We start from the raw sequence: 20459 nt of genomic DNA, 5'->3' as shown, positions 1-20459 counted from the left end.
ACAAGAAAAAAACATGTCTATACACATTTTAAAAATCAACTTTTAACACAAGGTTAACTGCTTGTCAATTAAGTTTTACCTCTCTAGCAGCTGGTGCAGAGCAATCATGTTTGTGTAAAGTGGAACACAGACCTCTATTCTTTCCTCAACAGCAAGGCTCTCATCTGTGCAAGCTTTCACCGCATCTATCCAAAAATATCACAGTAACATAAATCAAACATAAAATGAATTATTTGACTGTTCTTTAAACTCTGAAAGACCAATAGGAGAAGATGGCCTGTCCCTCTGCTTCACCATCATCTTTTTTTTTTTTAATGTTTTTATTGATCCTAGAGGGAGAGGAAGGGAAGAGGGAGAGAAACATCAATCTGCTGCCTCCTGCATGCCCCCACCGGAGATTGAGTCCGAAACCCAGGCATGTGCCTAACCAGGAAATGAACCGTGACCTCCTGGTTCATAGGTTGACACTCAACCTCTGATTCACACCAGCCTGGCACTGCTATACTTTTGCACATTTCCTCAGAGGAAATACCTCATAGTTTCAACTACTGAATAATTTACTGAGAGAATACATTAGAAATTGTAAAGCACTTTGTAATACAGTAACTTCTATGTTAATTAATTTTCAAATCCATTTTTCTATCCACAATTGTCCACCTTTAAGGTCCACTTCCTTACCTTCCTTATTTCCTTCTGCCAACAGGCATTTCTAATTGAATGACCAATTACCATTCACAAATACTACTACTACTACCAAAATCAGTCTTTCCAATTTACCAGTTTTCTATTAATGTATTTCCCTTTTCCCAGTCTCAGGACCCTGAATTCATCTTTGACTATTTCTTCTCTTCTTCCCTGACATTTAATCTGTCTCCTGCATTTATATGTGCTAACTTCAAATGTCTCTAACAAATACTGTCTCTCTCCTAGGTTACTTTTTTGGTACCTCAGTTACAGGAATGAGTTAGTTTCTGGTTGGCTTTCCTACCTGTAGCATCATTTGTCTTTGGCACATTTTTTTCCTTCTTAAAGAACCTCTATTGCCATCAAGCCTAATACAAAGTTCTTGAAAATTTGGTATCATTCCACATACAAAAGTTAATTCCTACTATTCTCCAGCACAAAACTCTTTAATGGGGACTATTCCTTATTCATATATCCCTTCAAATCCAATGTACCAATTCCTATCTACTTGCTGCTTTTTGTTTACTTAACTCCCCTAAAGGAATGTCTCTTTTTCTCTTCCTTTCTTTATTGGTTTATCAACAAACATTTATACAAAGCATGTAGTACACAGACAGACATTAGAGGCCCTTGGAAAATATAGAGGTAAGACAACGGTTCTATCTTTGAAGAGGGCCACCATTTCACATCATAGTTGAGCTTCAAAATCTAGTCCTAAATCCTTCTATGAAGACTACCTTGATCATACCAGCCCACAATAATCTCTTCCCTTTGAGTTTATGGCCTATACCATATAATTGTATCAATCACAGATCCTAATCTCTTCTAATAGGCATAGAATTTAGACTACATACTAAGACACAATTATCTGGCCTCATTTGTTAATAATTATGTCAAATGTATAGATTTTATCTTCGGAGTAGGCTATATACTTCTTAGCAAGAAGGAATAGGCTTTATACCTTATATGTGTCCCTCAGCAGATACATTACTTAGTACACAGTAACAATCAAATTCATTGATTGATGGATCAAATATTAATTTTGAAAAATAAGATAAAATATTTAACTTTCACTTTGATGAACTGCTTTTAAAAAAGAATTATTTGATTCTATAATTCAATCAACTCATCAAACCTATATAATCAACTTACCTAGCTGATATCCTTTGCCATAATCAAAAAAACTAATTATGTAGTGTAGTTACAGTTCCTAGCCTTCAGATGCCAATGCCCATCTTTTCTGATTTAATCCTTAATCTTTAAAACATTATAAAGTATAAAACTACAACTTGCAATATGTAAATCTGTTCCACTTAATTATGAAGAACCAAAAAAAGGGATAAGTTGATGTTCTAAATAATTTATAAACATTTACACTTACCTTCAAAAACTGCTAACAACATATCAGGATTAGTCTTTACATCTTGAACTGTTTGCCATGGCATTATAAATGGTTCCGTGTTAACAATTCTTGAAGGATTGGCATTAGATGGATCATAAAATTTTGAAGGGAGACTGTTGAATTCAGTAAGATGTATGTAGGCCAGCCATGCCAAACACCGATCACTTGTTTTAAGGTACTCAGCTACTACTCCATCATTAGCTGATTTCAATGCATTCTAGGTAAATAAAAAAATCTCAGTGTTTTTTAAAATAACGACTCCTATTCCTAAGATTCAAAGGTAAAGGCAACAAAGAATAAACAACTGTATTTCTTTAGAGTAGTTCTTAAATACCTAAGTTAAAATTCTCAGTCACCAATTTTTTTAATCAAAAACTTTTTAGAACTTTTACTATGCTAAGGTTCATAACATACTTAATGAAAAAAGAGTAAATTTATTTTGAACATTTTAAGTGTCTTGTTATTCAAAATCTGATAAGATAAAGTAGTAAAAATAAACCAACAAACAAAAATTCCACACCCATATAGATTTTCACAATGAACTAATTTTTTTACCTTATTGTTTAAACACTGAAGTTTATTCTGTTGGGTACTGGACATACATTATTTTCATTAAAACCTCGTAAGCACGCTAAAGAAGGTATTACCCCCACTAAGTAAATGAGAAAACAATCATAAACTTACTCAGCTTCACACATCTTACTAGTAAATGGTAAAACAAGGATTCAAATCTAAAGCCTGTGTTCTTATCATTGAACAATGCTACCTATATTTTAGACCTTTTTAAAATTCTCTACAAAGTATAATTAAATGCTATTTACCTGTAAAAGTGCAAGTGCACTTTGGGATCGTCCAGTAAATATATGCAGTTGAACTCTAAACAAAAGAGCCTCTAAAAGCTGAAAGGACAGAATATCTGATGCTTCCCGCTTGGCTGCTCCCATCAGAAACTCCACCATTCTCTCACATACATAATCCTTTTCTTCAAAGGTGCTTTCTAGGTGCAGAAACTGCCCAAAGGGGTTTCATACAATTAATCCTGCTTCATAAGAACAAACTGTAAAACTACAGATTTTTCACATCTCATTAAGAAACTGTCTCATATCAAATCTTCAATTTCTACAAAAAGGATAATTATAAATATACATAAACTCATTTTCCAGTATTATAACCTAGATTTCCCCTTCTACCACAAGCTGGAAAGTGAAATCAGATGAACACTAGAACAATACTGTTACACTCTCAGAACTGTCACTGAAACAATTCTATCTTTCCTTTCCTTGAATCAGTAAGTAAATGACAGCAAGATCATGATGTATCTCCAAAAACACACATTTACGATCACATACAATGTACACTACTTAGGTGTGTGTACAAAATTTTTGAAAGTACCATTCATATTAGAACTATGTGGCAAAATAAATAATTTAAAAGACTTAATCAAGAAATTAAAAGGCCATTTAAAGACCAAGCAACTTTAAGGAAAAATATTACGCACTAAATATTCTTGTGGTGATCAAGAAGAGCATTATCTTTGGTACAAGGCTCCAGGTCAAAAATCAAGCATATTTCACTGTCCACATCTATTCAGTACTTGTGTTAGGCAAATAAAAGTTAGAGTGGCAAGTTTATTCGTTAAGAGATACCATGTTATACAAATCTATTTGTTCTGAATTTCAGTAAGCAAGAAAGTGATAATTTGACAGTAATAGATTTATCTGCAAGTTTATCTGAATCTAACAGCTTCTGAGTTTAACTAGTAAAAGTTCAGATATTAATAAATATTTATTTTACAAGTGGATTAATTATAGCTTTAAGTTTAAACCTGAGTAGGAAACATCCCATCCTCTCAGAGAATGAGGGAGACCCTATTTTGCCATCAAATTTTTGCATCTTGGCAAAGTTCACTATTAGTATGAATTACAGATTAAGAATATTCCCATAAATAATGTGGACAGAGAATATATTTGTTGGCATTCATATAAATGCTTTACATGCACAAGAAATTCTAAAGAAAAAATTTTTTTAAGATGCTTTGCACAAAATTCACTAAACTTTGCCCAAACTAAAACTGCTTAAGAGCCCTGGCCTGGTGGCTTTGTTGGCTGGAGTGTCTTCCCATACACCAAAAGGTCAGGGGTTCAATTACAGGTCAGGGCACATACCTAGGTTGTAGGGTCATTCCCCAGTCAGGGCAAGTATGGGAGGAAACCAATCGATGCCCCACCCCTTCCTTTCTCTAAAAAAAAAATCAATAAAAATATATCCTGGGGTGAGGAATAATAATTACTGCTTAAGAATAGGTAAGTATAAAATGTTTATATATTTTTCTGTACCAACAAAATTAACAACAATCACCTCTTCACTAAATATTTTTGTCTTATTTAGTGTCTAAGTTAATCCAGACTCAGAGAAGCGGTTTTGAGGTTACTGGACACCACAAGTAAAGGTATTATATCTATATGCAAATAAAGCATATGATCTATTAAGCTAAATATCAACATTTAAGATGATCCAAAGAGTTATGAACACACACAGAGGACTATGTTATCTTTTCTACTCACAGTCCAAAAACTTTGATAATCGGGAGCATATTCAACAGCTGTTTCACACATTTCCTGCACCTCCTCCTTGGTTCCTCTTTTAGAAAACAATCGGAGGTAATGGCACCAAATTTCTGGATTGTCTTTGTTGTTTTCCAAAGCCCTCGCCAGAACGTTTAAAGCAGAATCCAAGGACTCTGAACATAGCCTGCATGTTTAAAAGGAAAGCAGGAACATTTTTTTCTTAATGTTTGAAAGTACTCTTAAATTGGGCTAGTCTACTGAGTCAGTTTTTAAATTCCATTTTCTACTAGAATCTACCAAGAAACTAGTCACCTATGACAAAGAGAGGTAGATTAGGATTTTCTGTCACATCTGTTCAAAACAGTTCATTTCCCAGACTCAACAATTCCTTTTTAAATGGATGCTCAGTTAGCATTTACCAGATAAAACTACTGTGTTATAAAACCACTAAATTATCAACTTCAAATGTGCTTTATGTCCATACTCACAATACCTTTTATGATTTACACTGGTCTGGGAATAAAAAAAGTTAAACAATTCTCCCTCAAGGCCAGCTACTGCCAGTACAAAATATCAAAGCTTTCAATATAATAGTTCTTTTCAACGGTCAAGGGCTTGCTATCTCTTGGAGAAGATAATTGTCTCTCATGATCCTATTCATAAAATAATGTACAGTTCTTTGGCCTTCACTCAGTAAATGAGTCAGAAAAGAAAACACTGTAACTTATCCCATTAACATGGAAATGACACACAGGGCACCTTAAATAAGCACCATATTCAGGTATGTGAGCTGTATTAGCATTCTGCAGCATTGCCTTATTAAAAAAGCTTTTATACCAAGTTCTAAGATAGACAACCAGAGTAGTCTATTAAAAAAAAACACATGAATTACTATAATTTTAAAATTACAATAATAAAAGATTATTCCTGATAACAAGATTATTTCTGGTAAATTTATCAAAAAGTAGGAGTTAGAAAATGCATTTATGCAAGAAGAGCTGTCATTTGTGAGATAAAATACTATTTACCTTATTTGCATACATGTAACACCACATGCAGAAAAAAAGGCAATTCACCAAAATTTAGAGGATCTTAGACAAGGCTTAAATCTCTAAGTGAAGATTAACAAAAAAATTTAACCTGTTTCACTACTTCTTTTTAAAAAACCTAATAATCAATCCTTATACCACTCAGAATTTATTGTTTTTACTAATCCTACTTTGAAATAAGAGCCTACTACAGTTTAAAACTATAGCTAATTTATTACCTATACACTGAGCCATGCACACAACTCAAAATCTAATCTTAAACATTTTTCTATTAGCTTTTAAACAATAAAGTGCTTCTGGCTCTGTCAAAAAACAAAGGCTCCACCGATACTAGGAAGGAAACATGATTACCACAGAAGAAATGAACCTCAAACACAAAAATATAAATGTGCAATAGTTTACACAAAGATTAGAAGTGGGCCTACCCTTCATTTTGATTCAGGTACTTGTATGCAAGCTTGAGCCAAAGTTGTACATGAGAAGGATTTTCAAGCACACTTGCTTCTAAATTAGCAATGTCATCAGTCTCATTTGTAAAGTATCTGACATCATCTGGAGTCACAACTGTATCCAAAGCTGGAACTTTTATTCGGTTCTCTGGCTGAAAGGCTATAAAAAGACATCATTAGTTTCATACTTTCTCTTACCCAGAGACAAAAGAAAACAAAATGGCCTCGTCTTTAAAATAATCTAAACATCTAAAGATTCTAATGACATGCAGTAGTTCATAGCTTTATGCAAAGCTATAATTTACTGTCCAAACCAGGACACTTCTAAGAGTGAAAGGGGGTGTTACTAAATATTACACCAGGACAACAGGTATAAATAAACTAAGACTCTGTTGGGCCAAGTAGAAGTATGGTCTCCCTACTTTACGGTAAGTGCCATCATCTGATAATTCACATTCATTAAATTGTAAGAGAAAGTTAAAATTTATGAAGATGATTTATTATACTACATCTAAATTAGAGAAAAAGTGTTACATTAATGTAAATAAGCACAAGACAGCATACACCTATCAGGTATTTGTTAATCCACAAATAGTAAACCATTAAATTATGCAAACTTAAAATTATAATGTAAGATGTGCTTGACAACAGGCACTCATTCACATATTACTCTGTTCATTCATTTATTCACTCGTTTTGTGAGACTACTTACTGCATGTCAGAAAACCTAAGTTTAAAGATGAAATAAAATAGACCATCTGCCATCAAAAAGACACAAGCCAGGCAGTTGGTTTGAAGCTGTCATGATTACTAAAAAGTAATCCTTGAATTTAACGGACCATGAATACAAAATGCCCTGCAGCGTAACAGGCAGTCCTGCATAATGAAGAACTACAAAATTGCCTTAAATGCCAAATGGCATAACTGTTTTTTAGAAACAGAAATAGAAAAATAAAAACTAGGCTAGTAGATACACCAAAAGATTACTAAAATGGAACATCACAATTTAATGATTCCTGCATAATAAATTACTTCTTACCATACTTAATTGGTCCTGTAGACTGTTCCTCATCACTACTGAAACTATTCTCTGAAATAGGTTTTCTCCAAAATTTTGGCTTCCACTTTCTTTTATCTTTGTAGGTTGTAAACGGAGGTGCTAAAGTAGACAGCAAAAGACTTTTAGTTGATACACCTAGTTTTTATAGTTTTGAAGGCTACCTAAATAACACTCAAAAAGAGCTAAATTCATTCTGTTGTATTAGAAATAACACACACACACACACACACACACACACACATATTTATTTATTTATTTATTTATTTTATACTGAGAACATAATACCAGAAAATTTGCTGTCATAAAGAAACTACAATATCCTTTTGTGAAAGACAGAAAGAGACATATATACTCACTATGGCCTTTACTTTCATTGATATTGCTAACGAGAAGAACAGCCATCTGGTCCATTGACATTCGATCTTTGTTTACTCCAAAAAGTTTCTCAACATATTTTTCTGAAATTAGACCAATGCTATCTTCACAAAAAGTATAAAAAACATGGATTTCAGGAAAGAGGGTAATTAAAGAGTATGACGTGAAGAATAGTTTAAGAATTAAAAAGAAAAACACCTATGGCTTCTAGAGGGCAAGACCCATATCATCTTAACTACTATGGCAAATCTTACCACATCATGTATCCAATTTGGGTTGAAAAAATATATATTTCCTGAAACAAACTAAATAAGTGAAAATTAAAGTCCCAAATTGGGGATGATTAGATCAGTGACTTTACAATCATTCTGGGTTGTGATAACACTAAATTTAATAAACACCAATTCCTTTACTTCCAAAAGACTTGTTTTAATATCTGGCACTAAATCTAGGGAAAAGTTTAACAATATTTACTCATAATGTCTGATGATAATGTATGTTTTTTATAACATCAAAGTATATGAAGTCTTTTTTAACTCACTGCAGAATCTGAAACTACATACATCTTAACATCCAACTCTCCTCATTACTAAAATTTCTATACAAATGTTTATATATTCTCTAAACTAAACTGTTTAGATAAGCTCTGTGCAAAGGACTTTCTGCAATGATAGAAATGTCTTATATATGCACTGTTCTACTGGTAAGCCCTTACCATGTTGAGCTATTGACCTCAATAGTGGCTACTAAGCACCTGAAATGTGGCTAATGTGACTTGATGGAGTACAATTTTAATAAATTTAAATTTGAATAGCAACATATGGCTAGTGACTACTGTACTGGACAGAGCAGATCTAGATGAAGTGTCATAGGTGAATGTACTGAATTATGATAGCAATTAAAAGATGTTAAGAACTGAATATTGTTGGGGGTGGGTGGGAAGAGATTAACCAAGCATTTATATGCAATATGCATAACCCATGGACATAGACAATAGTGTGGTGAAGGCCTGGGGCAGGGGACTGGGGCGGGGTAGAAGGGGTCAATGGGGAAAAACAGGGACAACTGTAATACTCTCAACAATAAAGATAAATAAAAAATTGTTTAAGGAACTGAACATTAAATTTTTAAATTGCCTAAATTTAAATATTCACTTGGGGAACAAGAGGTCTTTAATAACCTGCTGCTGCAGCAATTTCTTCACCAGTGCTTGTCTCTGAACAACCAATCAAAGACAGATTATATGACAGAATGTCCTGGAATAGCTGTTTTCGGCTAAGCGTATAGTCTTGTGTATGCTGCCTAAAATAAAAGATAAAAGAAAAGGTAAGATAACAAAGCCCAAATAACCAAGACTGACTTTTAGATCATAAAATGTTCACAAATTAAAACTACTCACCACTGACAATCATCATCATTACATGTTCCTGTTAAATCAAAACGGCAAAAACACTGATCTGGTTCAATCATATTACTGTATGACACTGAGCTCAGGGGAAGTTTCTCCTTGGTTCGATAGTATGGACTAAATCTAAAAAAAACAGTGGACATATTATGCTCCATAAATATACCCTAGAAAATTTTTAAATTTTTCGTTTTTCCTTCCCAACTAAAATTTCTATACTTTTAAGCATACTATGTATCTAATATTTAGTAACAAAATTAACTCCAGAAAAAAAAAAGAATATCAAGTGGTAGTGACAAACTTTTATACCCAGAACATAAAAGACCTGAAATAAGAAACAAAACCCCAAAAATTCTGTATTTTAAAAATAGTGTTCTCACACCACATAATAATATGCTATATAATATTAGTATTTCTTACACACATTACCAGCCAACAGAAAAACTAGGGAAAAGGTCTATGCTACCTGGTAGGTGCTTTATAATTTTATAATTGAATCACACCCATTTAACAGTCTCACAACTTCTGGACAAAGACAACCTCCCACAAAATTAATCATCTGAAATACGTAAATCAATTTTATGAAAGCCAATGCATTCCTTACACAGAGTAACATTAAAATTAAAAAACAAAAATTAAAACTTCTCATAGGACTCATTTTTTCCTAAAATCTCTAACAGGCAGTAATCCAGAACTCACAATTCCACCAGTAGCAAGAAATTAGAATTTGATAAGAATTAATAAACCCAAGTGTAAGCTAAACCTTACTTCCTGATATGATTTGTGTATGACAAATACTTAATTTTTATTTTCCCTAAAAGAACAAGTTCATTTTTCTGTGACCATGATTTAATTTTTTTCATTATTATCAAATATGCAAAGTTAAACTATCAAAACACAGGAGTAATACTGAAGTTCATTGAATCTTTCTTTTATACCTGTAGGACTTAAAAACTAGAAGAGGGCTGTGGTAGGGACTAAAAGGGCATGGCTTCACTTCTGTTGTTTTACTCTGTGCTGTCACAAAATCTACATCCACAGCAATCTCCTGCAAAAGAAAATAATTTCGTAAGGCAAATAAGGCTAGGGTGAATGCCTCATTTTTAAAGAAATATGAAATGTTCAGTTACCTGGCCACGTAAAACCTTTCCTGTAATGCCTGTGGTGGTTTTTAAAATCAGTTGTTTTAAGCTGTCAGCTTTTGAATATAATTTTTGCAATTCACCAATTTTTAACCCTAGAAAAAGTTCCGGTTTTTCTACCATGTTCTTAGGTTTGTTTACGCATTCTTTGTTAGGTGTATCAGTGTGCTTAAGGTTAGGTTTAGTAAAAGAATTGGATTCTAAAAAGGATCTTCTTCGTTCCCTGTTTGAACCAGACAGAATCTCATCATCGACATCATTTTCCTCAGTGTCCAGACTTAATTTATCTTGAGTCAGATCATGAAGTGAGGGTTGAGGTAAAGAAAATTCAGGTTCTTCTTCCACAACTGGAGCAATATTTTGTTGTTCCTTTGCTTTAAGGGCCCGAGCTTCTTTCAGTTTCTGAATTTTCAGAGCATATTCATATTCTAGCTTTTGTAATCGTCTTTTTTCCATAGCAATTAGTTCTGCTGAATGTTTTCTTGGACTTGATACTGGAGAATTGTCCAGTCTCATTATTTTGTTTGGCTGTGGGGGAAAAATGATATAAATATTTTATATCTCTATGATTTTATAAACAATTTTTGGTAAGGTAATTGTGCTATCCCTACGATATAATGCCAACATTATAAAACTAAATAACGAGAATAAAACAGAGTTTTATAAGTCTCCAACAGTTTTGCTAATCTATGATCTATAAAAACCAAAAACACAAAGTTAAGACAAAATAAGCAAGGTTCTAAAATATGGCTATCATTTGAAAACAAAGCTTTAATCTTATTCTTTTTGAATGTGCAGGAACAAACTTGAGTTAGTTTACATCTCTTACCCTCATAAAAATGTTCTGCTTTCCAAAAATAAAATATTTTTACAAATAACTTACTCCAAGGCGATCTTGTTCCAGTTTACGTTTTCCTATTTCTTTACTAGCCACTGCCTTTGCCCGAGCCAGCTCTTCTCCATACTTGAGAGTCAAAGCTTTTTTCACTGTAACACGTTGTTGCACTTTGTGAATCTGAAAATATAGGATAATTCTGAAAATGTAAATGTAAACCTTAGGAGAGGAAATAACTTCTTTTTAACATAGCAGCTTTAGGGTATTCAACTGAAAACAGAAATATTCCAATATTATGTCCCAAGGGAGAACATTACTTCATTAAAAATTTGGCCCATAAAAAATGGGTAATAAACATGAGACTACAATATTTTAATTTAAAAAAGAACATTACTTGTTCCTGAAGCTTCTTCAAAAATATTTTGTTGACACTGAGAATTTTCTCCGTTGCCTGAAGCTGTTCTGTAAGTTTTGCAATCTTTGTTTCTGCATTGCGAACAGATTCTTTCTTCTTAGCTTCTTGCTGTACTAGATGCTTTAAAACAGATTCATCTTTCATCAATAGAATCCTAATTAAAAAGTAACAAAATCCTCATTAATATTTTTCTAAACAAGTGTGGACTAACACCATCAGAATAAAAATTTACAAAGCAGTAGCTCTTTTTGTTTTATCCTTATCTGAGGATTTTTTTTCCCATTGATTTTTAGAAAGAGTGAAGGGAGAGGGGAAGATGAAGAGAGAGAGAGAAACATCAGTATAACAGAGACACATCGATTGGTTGCCTTCCACACATGCCCCAACTCAGGGCAGGGATGGGACCTGAAATCCAGGTATGTGTTCTTGACTAGAATCAATCCACGACTCTCCAGTGTGAAGGCCAACACTCTAACCACTGAGCCATGCCAGCCCGGGTACAGATCATTTTTAAATATATATTTAGGATACACAGGTGAGAATTTTAAAAGATTAATACTTTCATATTCATCAATCACACAGGTATTCAAATAGACACTGTTACATTTTATAAAAGTAACTATAAAATGGGTCTGATTTTTTTTTTAAATCATTTAAATCTAAGTAATATGAATTATAGTTGAAATGTTATTAATAGTAAACGTTTAATGTTGGCTGAATCTGACCCTGTATGACTCCTGAAAAATGAGGACTTAAGGCAGAAAAATGCTATGTTTAGCTTCATTTATAATGCTAATAAACATACAAATAAACATCTAATAAATATAATTAAGCACATTTAATTAACTTACAAATCTCTAACTCATTTTATCTAAAGCAAGCATAGAAGGGGAAAAGGAAGTGTAATTTTAAAACAATATACAGATAAAAGGTTGGAACTGAGAAGTAAAACAGGACAAAAGACAAATTTATGGATATAAACTTTCATCTTTTCAACTACTAAATATTATGGTTTAAAAAAAAAGCATTCTTCCCAGAAAGATACCATATTTCAACAGTCACAACAAATGGCATCTAGAATGAATCATAATGACAGAGACTATGTGATAGAAACGATAGAGAGTAGAAAGACAAAGAATTTTTAAAACCTTTTCATTTGTTTATGAAAGTTATTAAAGAAATAAAATCTAAATAAATGTAACTTAATTTCTTACTTTTAAAACAAACAATACAACTTCTCATTGATAATTTTAGAAACTTACGTTCATTACAGTATTTCATCTATAAAGCACATCTTTCAGATCTCTAATACCAGGATGTGTCTCAACATTATGGCATATCATAGTTCAGCTAGCAGCATCCTGTCTTTTTTAGTAATGTATAAAATAACAGAAGTAATAAAATATGATAGCACAAATATCATTCAGAAGTGAAGACACACTATCTCCCTGAGATGTGTTACCTTGTAAAAACACTCAAAATTAATTTTTTTTCATGATTTAAAAAATAAAGAATAATACCAAGGTGATTGTAATGTTAAAAATAAGGCTGTAAATTTCCACTTTTTTCCTTAATTAACTCTAGATAGGTAAACTTTATTATTGTTAATCGTCACCTGAGGATATTTTTTTCCATTTTCAGAAAGCAGAAAGGAGGGAGGGAGGAGAGGAAAGAGAGAGATCTATTGGTTGGCTGCCTCCCACATGTGCCCCAACGGAGGCGGGGATCAAACTTGCAACCCTTGACCCGGAATCGAATGCTCGACCCTTTGGTGCAAGGGCTGACACTCTAACCACTGAACCCAATGGCCAGGGATAGATCGATAAACTTTTGAAGCTTGTTTTATTTTTATTATTTTTTTAAATATATCTTTATTGATTTCAGAGAAAGGAAAGGAGAGGGGGAGAGAGAGAGAGAAACATCAATGATAAGAGAGTCATTGATCGAGCCCGCAACCCGGGCATGTGCCCTGACCGGGAATTGAACCCTGATCACCTGGATCCTAGGTCGACACTCAGCTGCTGAGCCACGCCCAGCTGGGCACTGAAGCTTGTTTTAAAAACCACTGAATTATTTATATATTATATGGTGAGAATGCAGACTGGTGCAGCCACTATTGAAAATAGTATGGGGTTTCCTCAAAAAATTAAATATGGAACTGTCAATTGGCCCAGTGATCCCAGTTCCAGGAATATATCCTAAGAAACCGGAAACACCAATTAGGAAGAACTTATGCATCCCTATGTTCATAGCAGCACAATTTACAATAGCTAAGATCTAGGAACAGCCCAAATGCCCATCAGTAGATGAGTGGATAAAACGGCTGTGGTACATTTACACCATGGCATACTATGCAGCTATAAAAAAGAAGGATCTCTTACCCTTTGAGACAGTATGGATGGATCTGGAGAATATTATGCTAAGTGAAATAAGGCAGTCAGACAAGTATCACATAATCTCACTCATACATGAAATACAACGAACAAAATAAACTGATGAACAAAATAGATCTAGAGACATAGAAGCATGAAACAGGCTGAGGAATCTCAGAGGGAAGGTGGAGGTGGGGGAGTGGGTGGGGAGAGATTAATCAAAGAATTTATATGCATAAATGCATAACCTCGTGGACAAAGACAATAGTATGGAGAAGGCCTGGGGGTGGGGCAAATGTGAGATGGAGGGGATCAATGGAGAGAGAAAAAAGGAGGGACATTTGTAATATTTTCAACAATAAAGATAAATTTTTAAAAAGGAGTTAATTCATCACTGTAATCATTTTTTCACTATCAAGATTTAAATTTTAAGAACTAGTTAATGAGTTACAAAAACAGGACAGGGAAAGTCTTAACATCTCTGCACAGAACCTCCCCCTTATATTTTTAAACCTAAAAGGAGACTCACAGAACAAAGCTCAGAAGTATTGATGTTACCTAAAAACAGTTTGCTCTCCATCAATTAATGATATCCTATTGTTTGGAGTGGAGAATGTCTATCCATAAAATGATGTGATTTTTTCTATCAAATAAATGCTAGTGGCCCTCATCACAAGAAAAAAAATTATGTAACTACTTGTGGCAACGGATGTTAACTAGACTTACAAGGTGATCATTTTGCAATATACAAATTATCAAATCATTATGTTGTGCACTTAAAACTATGTTACCTGTTAATCATACCCCAGTAAAATAAATAACCCAAAAATATGCTAATGAATTCAAATAAATTCTATCATTCAACATATTAATCTTAACATGCCGATGTGTGAGTTTTTACACATGTTCTCAAAATTATGAAACACCACTTAAACAACATGGTAATTTCACAAAACATGTAAGAGGTTTATGATCCTCAACTTTATATTCACACTTTATAACACCACCATATTTGGCCATGTGTCTTATTAAACAGAGTAGGTAATGATTATTCCCACCAATCAAATCCACCTTTTACAATAAAAATATGCCTCCAAAGAAGGTATTTCAAAAATCATGCCAGAAGTTTTAAAGAAAATTACAAATAAGCCATGTATGAATCTGAAGGGAAAAATTCCTTTGAACTCTTGGTAGTTTTATTTAAACTATTATACTATTACTTTATGTAAATGTATAATTCACCAAAATGATAACCTTATAAAGTTCTACCAAGTATAAACGAATCTGTAATCATATAGTGTACTTAGTACTGACATACACCACAAAAGAAATCCCTCTAACATAGGTACATTAGATACATGCAGTATTTAATCAGACGAGGCTCACCTATGTTTTTTAAGTTTTGCTTCTGCATCTGAAACCTGCTTAGTAACCATTGCTATTCTGCCAATCCCATCAATTTCCACATCAGAGTTGGCTGGAGATGATGAACTTGTCTTCAGCTGATCTGATTTAATCAAACGCTGTTTTTCCCGACTAAAATAATAAAGACAGGTGGATTATACCAAAGAATAAACTGAAATTATTTTCCTCTGAAGATGTATTCTATTTCATAACATAAAGTAAAAATATTAATCATATTGACTAATAATAACAATGATGACCAATATGCATGACCCAAGATGGCTTTCAAAGATGATAGTGTAGCTCTCCTTTCTATTCACTTTTCTCTTATTATAAGCTGTTTTGATCCCAGTGCATCACTGTAGTCAAGTCTATAGATGATCATCTGGCTTCCCCTCCTGTGTGAGTTGTAAAAATATTAACTCTGTATGTTGAATAAAATCACCAACTTTTCATTTCCCAATGCCAATAAACTGTATACAACTTTAGTTAAGTACTGAAAACAGCACATATCTTTAAAGCAAATTACATAAAATGCCACTTACTTGGCAATCTCTTCCTTTAACAATCGATACTCAATCTTCTTTTCTTCAGGCAAAGCTTCAGGTGTTCGCATGGGATCATTTTCTTTTTCAGATTTTGGAGGTACTTTGGGTTTTGAAGCTTGCTAGAAAACATTTGAAGTCAACCAGATCAACAGCTTTCACTTATCCCACACTAAGACATATATTTTACACTGCAACCTAGTGTGCATTTATATATTTAGAAATAACTATCTTCATTATTTTCTATTCCTTTTTTAAATTAAATTTACTGGGGTAACACTGGTTAATAACATACAATTTCCAGATATACCACATTATAATTTAACATCTGCATACTCTATTGGGTGCTCACCACCCAAAGTTTAGTTTCCTTCCATTACCATATATAGTTGACGCCCTTTACACACTTCGCCCTCCACCAGCTGGTTGTTAACCACCAAATTAACTAGATAATGTACTAGGAAGTCAAGAAATACAGTTTGAAAATAATTGAACTAAATCATACCTAAACAACTGCTGCAGTAAGAATAGGGATAAAAGTAGCACTTAGATCATACACTTAAATAAAAACTGTTTTCTGGTAATATAACACAATTTCAAAACAGTAAATTTCCCTAGTACAGAAGACAATTATCCACTATTTTGAAAATAGGATTAGTCAATTGAAAATAAAAATAAAGGGGATCAATAGCTAACTCTATATAAATTTATACATGCTTCACTCTATCATACAAAGTCCTAATAATACAAGTAAAATATATCCACCATTTAATATATTAAAAATCAATGTCTCTAAGAGGTCTAATTTTTCAGGAAAAAGAATAAACTTTAATGGCTGTCAATAAATTATCTTTCTTTTTATCTTTCATTATTGCACTCACCTCAGCAGTTCGTCTTGCCTCTTTAATCATGGACTCTAATCCACCAAAAACACTATTTGTTGATTTGGAAGCCTCTCCATCAGATTCACTGTCATCTGAATCATTCAGTGTTACAACCACTGATTTATGCTTTGGAAGCTGCAAAGACAATATATTTGCTACCCTTGATGACAAAAGTATCTCTATACTTTTCTTGGCCCTACCACAATCAGCTGCATGGCATTGAACAAGTCACTTAAACTCTTGAAATTTCAGTCCATAAAAATAATGGGCTCCAAGTAGACAGTCTATGGTTCCTTCTAGACACATTGCATAACTGACTTTGTCCCACTCTAGCAATACTGATTACATGCCAAAAACATGCAATATTCTATATTCTCAATCTTTAAAGACACTACTATGATCACCTTATTAAGTTTTATTTTCTCCAACTTTCTATAAAGAACCATAATATCATCTTAAATTAACTCCTACAACCAAGGTAAAAATAAGTAATTCTAAATAATTATTTTAAAAACTTTTTGGCTTTTGTAGTTATATAAAGAGGGTAAGTGACTAAAGTTGGTTTACCTAACAGAGGCAAAATTTCAGTTTGGCATTGCCCCACTTATTTTACTTTGAAGCCATTAGAAAACAAGGCAGAAAAAAATTGTCATTTCAATCTCCTTAATAAACACCATAAATAAATCCTTAAAGTACAGTCATTAATTGGAAAAATATGAACAAAGTATAAACAAAGACGGGTAAAATAAAAATATACAATTTGCTAAAATTAACTCTAGAATAGAAACCTGAACGGAATAATTTATATAGGAAAAATCTGAGGAAAGGCAGAGGAAAGCATACCACTCTGATGAAAATAATACTTCCCCAAAAACATTATCATAAACTACTCCACCATTTTTCAAGTGAAGAAGCTGCTCCCATTTCACTATCAATAAATAAAAAATAAATTTGTATTTACATATGACTTTGTATGTGTATATAAATGAACAAGGAGGTGGGGAACAAGACAGCAGAACTACATACAACTTTCTCCCAGGCTGTTTGAGTAACAGTATGATTAAACATTTTGTTTGTTTTTTTACCGAGATCACAGTTCGTGGAAGACGAGGTCCTCTGTGAAACTTTGGGTTCTGTATCCTAGGCTGAGATACTGTATTAATACTGACTATTGACAGATTGCTTCTTGGCACAGGCTGTGAATTGTTCAGAGCTGGAGGTGAAGGTGGATCACTATTACTGGATGTTTCCTAAATAGGGAAGAGAGAGATATCAAACACTTTAAAAGAAAAAGACATTCTATCATCTTTAAAAATCTTGAGCAAATTAGTACCAGACTTATCCCTACTTTATAAAAGTCCAATGAGCCCTAGCCAGTTTGGCTCATGGACTGAAAGGTCCTGGGTTCAATTCCAGCCAAGGGCATGTACCTCGGTTGCTGGCTCAATCCCCAGCCCCAGTCGGCAAGCAGGAGGCAACCAATTGATGTCTCTCTCTCACATCAATGTTTCTATCTCTCTCTCCCCCCACCCCACCCTCTCTGAAAAGCAATGGGAAAAAAATCCTCCAGTGAGGAATTAAATAAATAAATAAATACATACATACATACATATACACACATACATTCAGATGTGTGTGTACATATGTATATATACGTGTGTGTGTGTGTGTGTGTATATAACACACACATATAAATCCAATGAATTCCAAATAAGCAGAAAAGAGTAAGGCTGCCTAAAACTTAAGCTCATGAGCACCACCTAGCGGTTCAGGCATCTAAATTACCTCTGGCTTAAAAGCTCTTTTATTGGCTAGAGATTTAAGTAGTTCTTCTCGAAGCAGCATTTCTTCCTCCTCTTCCTCATCTGCAAAAGGTGGTTTTGGAGGCTGTTCTGGATCTTCAGGTGGAAGAGGTGGTAAAGGTGGTACAGGAGGTAGAGGTTCAAGAGAAACACATAAGCTTTCCACGTAAGGCTGGCTCAAAAGTGGCAAAGACTAGTTTTTTTAAAAAAAGAAGAAATAATAATTACAACGCAAATTTTACCAATTGCAAATGTTTATCTGTGGAGCATCATTAAATTGGAAAAAGGTAAGCTTTAGATTATTATTTTAGCTGTAAGTACATTGTAAATCTCAAAAGCTAACCCAGAATTCAGTATTCGGCCATGAAAAGAATAGTTTTTAAAATTAATAATATTTGAAACGTTTATGAACTTCAAGATAATTATACAAACTTCTCCGTTCCTATTATCTTTATTTAACAATCTAAAAGATATAAAAATTTTATAAGTTCTATCACTCTAGATGACTACTTGAAAACACATAGAGATACTGAAAAACCAAGAGCATGATATTTAATTACAAATCAAAAATAAGGAACCAGGAATTCTGGAAAATATATAATACAGAGTATCTTAAGAAATAAACGTCAGAAAGACTCACCACTACCCACTTAAATCCTTGAGAACCAGCTTGTTAGAGAGTATCTATAAAGAAAACTAATTTTACCCAAATTCCCAAGTTTATATATATTTTTGCTTCAAAGACCTTCCAGTATCACTCTTGGCTTTTAAAACAGTTCAAGAAAGAAAAATGTTTTCTCTCCCACTCTTTGTTGTACTATTTCCCTCATCTTAATCTTTCTAGGAGTACACCAGATATCTACCTAGGAACTATGAAACAGCAAGATTCCCTCTAACCTATTGACAAAGTTCCAGTTTGGTCTCTGGGACCTCTCAATCTAGAAATAACTCTGACTTTGTGATTTCTCCACATTCTATTTTTTTCTTTTGAAAAAAATCTAATCAACTGCTTAGTCCATAGATTTCATAGCTATTAATTTTGGTAAACAACTCTGATTTTTTTAAAGTTCTCTTCAAACCCTAACCTTATTCATTAACTACAATGCCAGTTTTTCAAAATAAATTAGAAATGACACAAAGCAACAAAATTTTCTTAGAAATAATATCAATTCTCACTTACAGTAACCTGAGGAGGTGGAGGCAAAGAAATAGATGGTGTTGAAGAAAAATAGCCCAATGAACATTCAGTAAAGAATGGTTGTTGCACAGGAGAAGGAGCTGAAAAAAATTTTGTAAGATTTTAGTAACAGAAATACTTCAACATGAATGAATTAAATTTATGGTACCTTTGGAGAAATACAAATGCATCTAGGTAGAGTGCAAATTAGACTTTGTTAATCTCTAATAAAATCTTTAATCTCCAAGAGACCACCTCCACCTATTTAAAATTGTCCTTATGTAACCACAAAGTCAGCCATCTCCTTAAGCTGACATTAGTCCCTCAAAATTCTTCACTTTGTTCTAATTTTCATCTAATGATAATAGCACAGAATAGAGCAAGAAAGGTTAAAAACACTATTTTTTTTACAAATATACTTTTTAAGGAATAAAACAAAAAATTCCCCTGAAACTGCCAAAGTGCCTGAACTAAAGTAAAACAGTGATTTGATGACTCCATTTTTCCCTTCATGTGGATCAAAGAAAGTGAAGAAACTGACTATTTAAGTTGTATAGGAAGCAAGTAGGACTAGAAATGAAAACAATTACCTACTGTGTTTAATCAATAAAGTGTACATTTTTCCCATTTTAATAATTTTGGAATAGTTATTGATGCATCTCAGTTAAATTACTAGCATTTCTTCTTCCTTGGTAGCAGATAAAAATAAATGTGCATTTTATCTTCAGTGGTTTTTTTAAGACTCAGTAAAATATGGCAGATTCCAACTACTCTTGCTACACAATAATTATATAACCTTAGGGAAAAACTAATGTTTCTTTTTTGTCCCGGGTGTCTCACAAGTCAATATGGACATTACCCACATGACATGTATGGGGTTGACTTGTGGCCC

The 20459-nt window shown here is 33.2% G+C and overlaps 1 protein-coding gene across 2 annotated transcripts in view; it reads right to left on the bottom strand.

Annotated features, from left to right (window-relative positions):
• ZFC3H1 (zinc finger C3H1-type containing) overlaps positions 1 to 20459 on the bottom strand; it is a 51361-nt gene that overhangs the window by 10889 nt on the left and 20013 nt on the right. For both annotated transcript variants that reach the window (XM_016198924.2, XM_016198934.2), the window contains exons 7-25: positions 19571 to 19668; positions 18374 to 18583; positions 17674 to 17838; positions 16586 to 16723; positions 15705 to 15826; positions 15142 to 15291; positions 11363 to 11537; positions 11017 to 11148; positions 10122 to 10661; positions 9930 to 10039; positions 8986 to 9117; positions 8767 to 8888; positions 7568 to 7669; positions 7191 to 7310; positions 6128 to 6311; positions 4651 to 4837; positions 2908 to 3096; positions 2066 to 2303; positions 80 to 185 (exon numbers count right to left, since the gene is read on the bottom strand). In XM_016198924.2, the coding sequence (XP_016054410.2) occupies positions 80 to 185; positions 2066 to 2303; positions 2908 to 3096; positions 4651 to 4837; positions 6128 to 6311; positions 7191 to 7310; positions 7568 to 7669; positions 8767 to 8888; positions 8986 to 9117; positions 9930 to 10039; positions 10122 to 10661; positions 11017 to 11148; positions 11363 to 11537; positions 15142 to 15291; positions 15705 to 15826; positions 16586 to 16723; positions 17674 to 17838; positions 18374 to 18583; positions 19571 to 19668 (3220 nt within the window). The remainder of the gene's footprint in view (positions 1 to 79; positions 186 to 2065; positions 2304 to 2907; positions 3097 to 4650; positions 4838 to 6127; positions 6312 to 7190; positions 7311 to 7567; positions 7670 to 8766; positions 8889 to 8985; positions 9118 to 9929; positions 10040 to 10121; positions 10662 to 11016; positions 11149 to 11362; positions 11538 to 15141; positions 15292 to 15704; positions 15827 to 16585; positions 16724 to 17673; positions 17839 to 18373; positions 18584 to 19570; positions 19669 to 20459) is intronic.

This window comes from Miniopterus natalensis, chromosome 2 (genome assembly GCF_054644295.1).
Source record: "Miniopterus natalensis isolate mMinNat1 chromosome 2, mMinNat1.hap1, whole genome shotgun sequence".
Classification (NCBI taxonomy): Eukaryota; Metazoa; Chordata; class Mammalia; order Chiroptera; family Miniopteridae; genus Miniopterus; species Miniopterus natalensis.
Note: the sequence above shows the minus strand (reverse complement) of the source record. Positions and strands in the feature narration are given on the sequence as shown.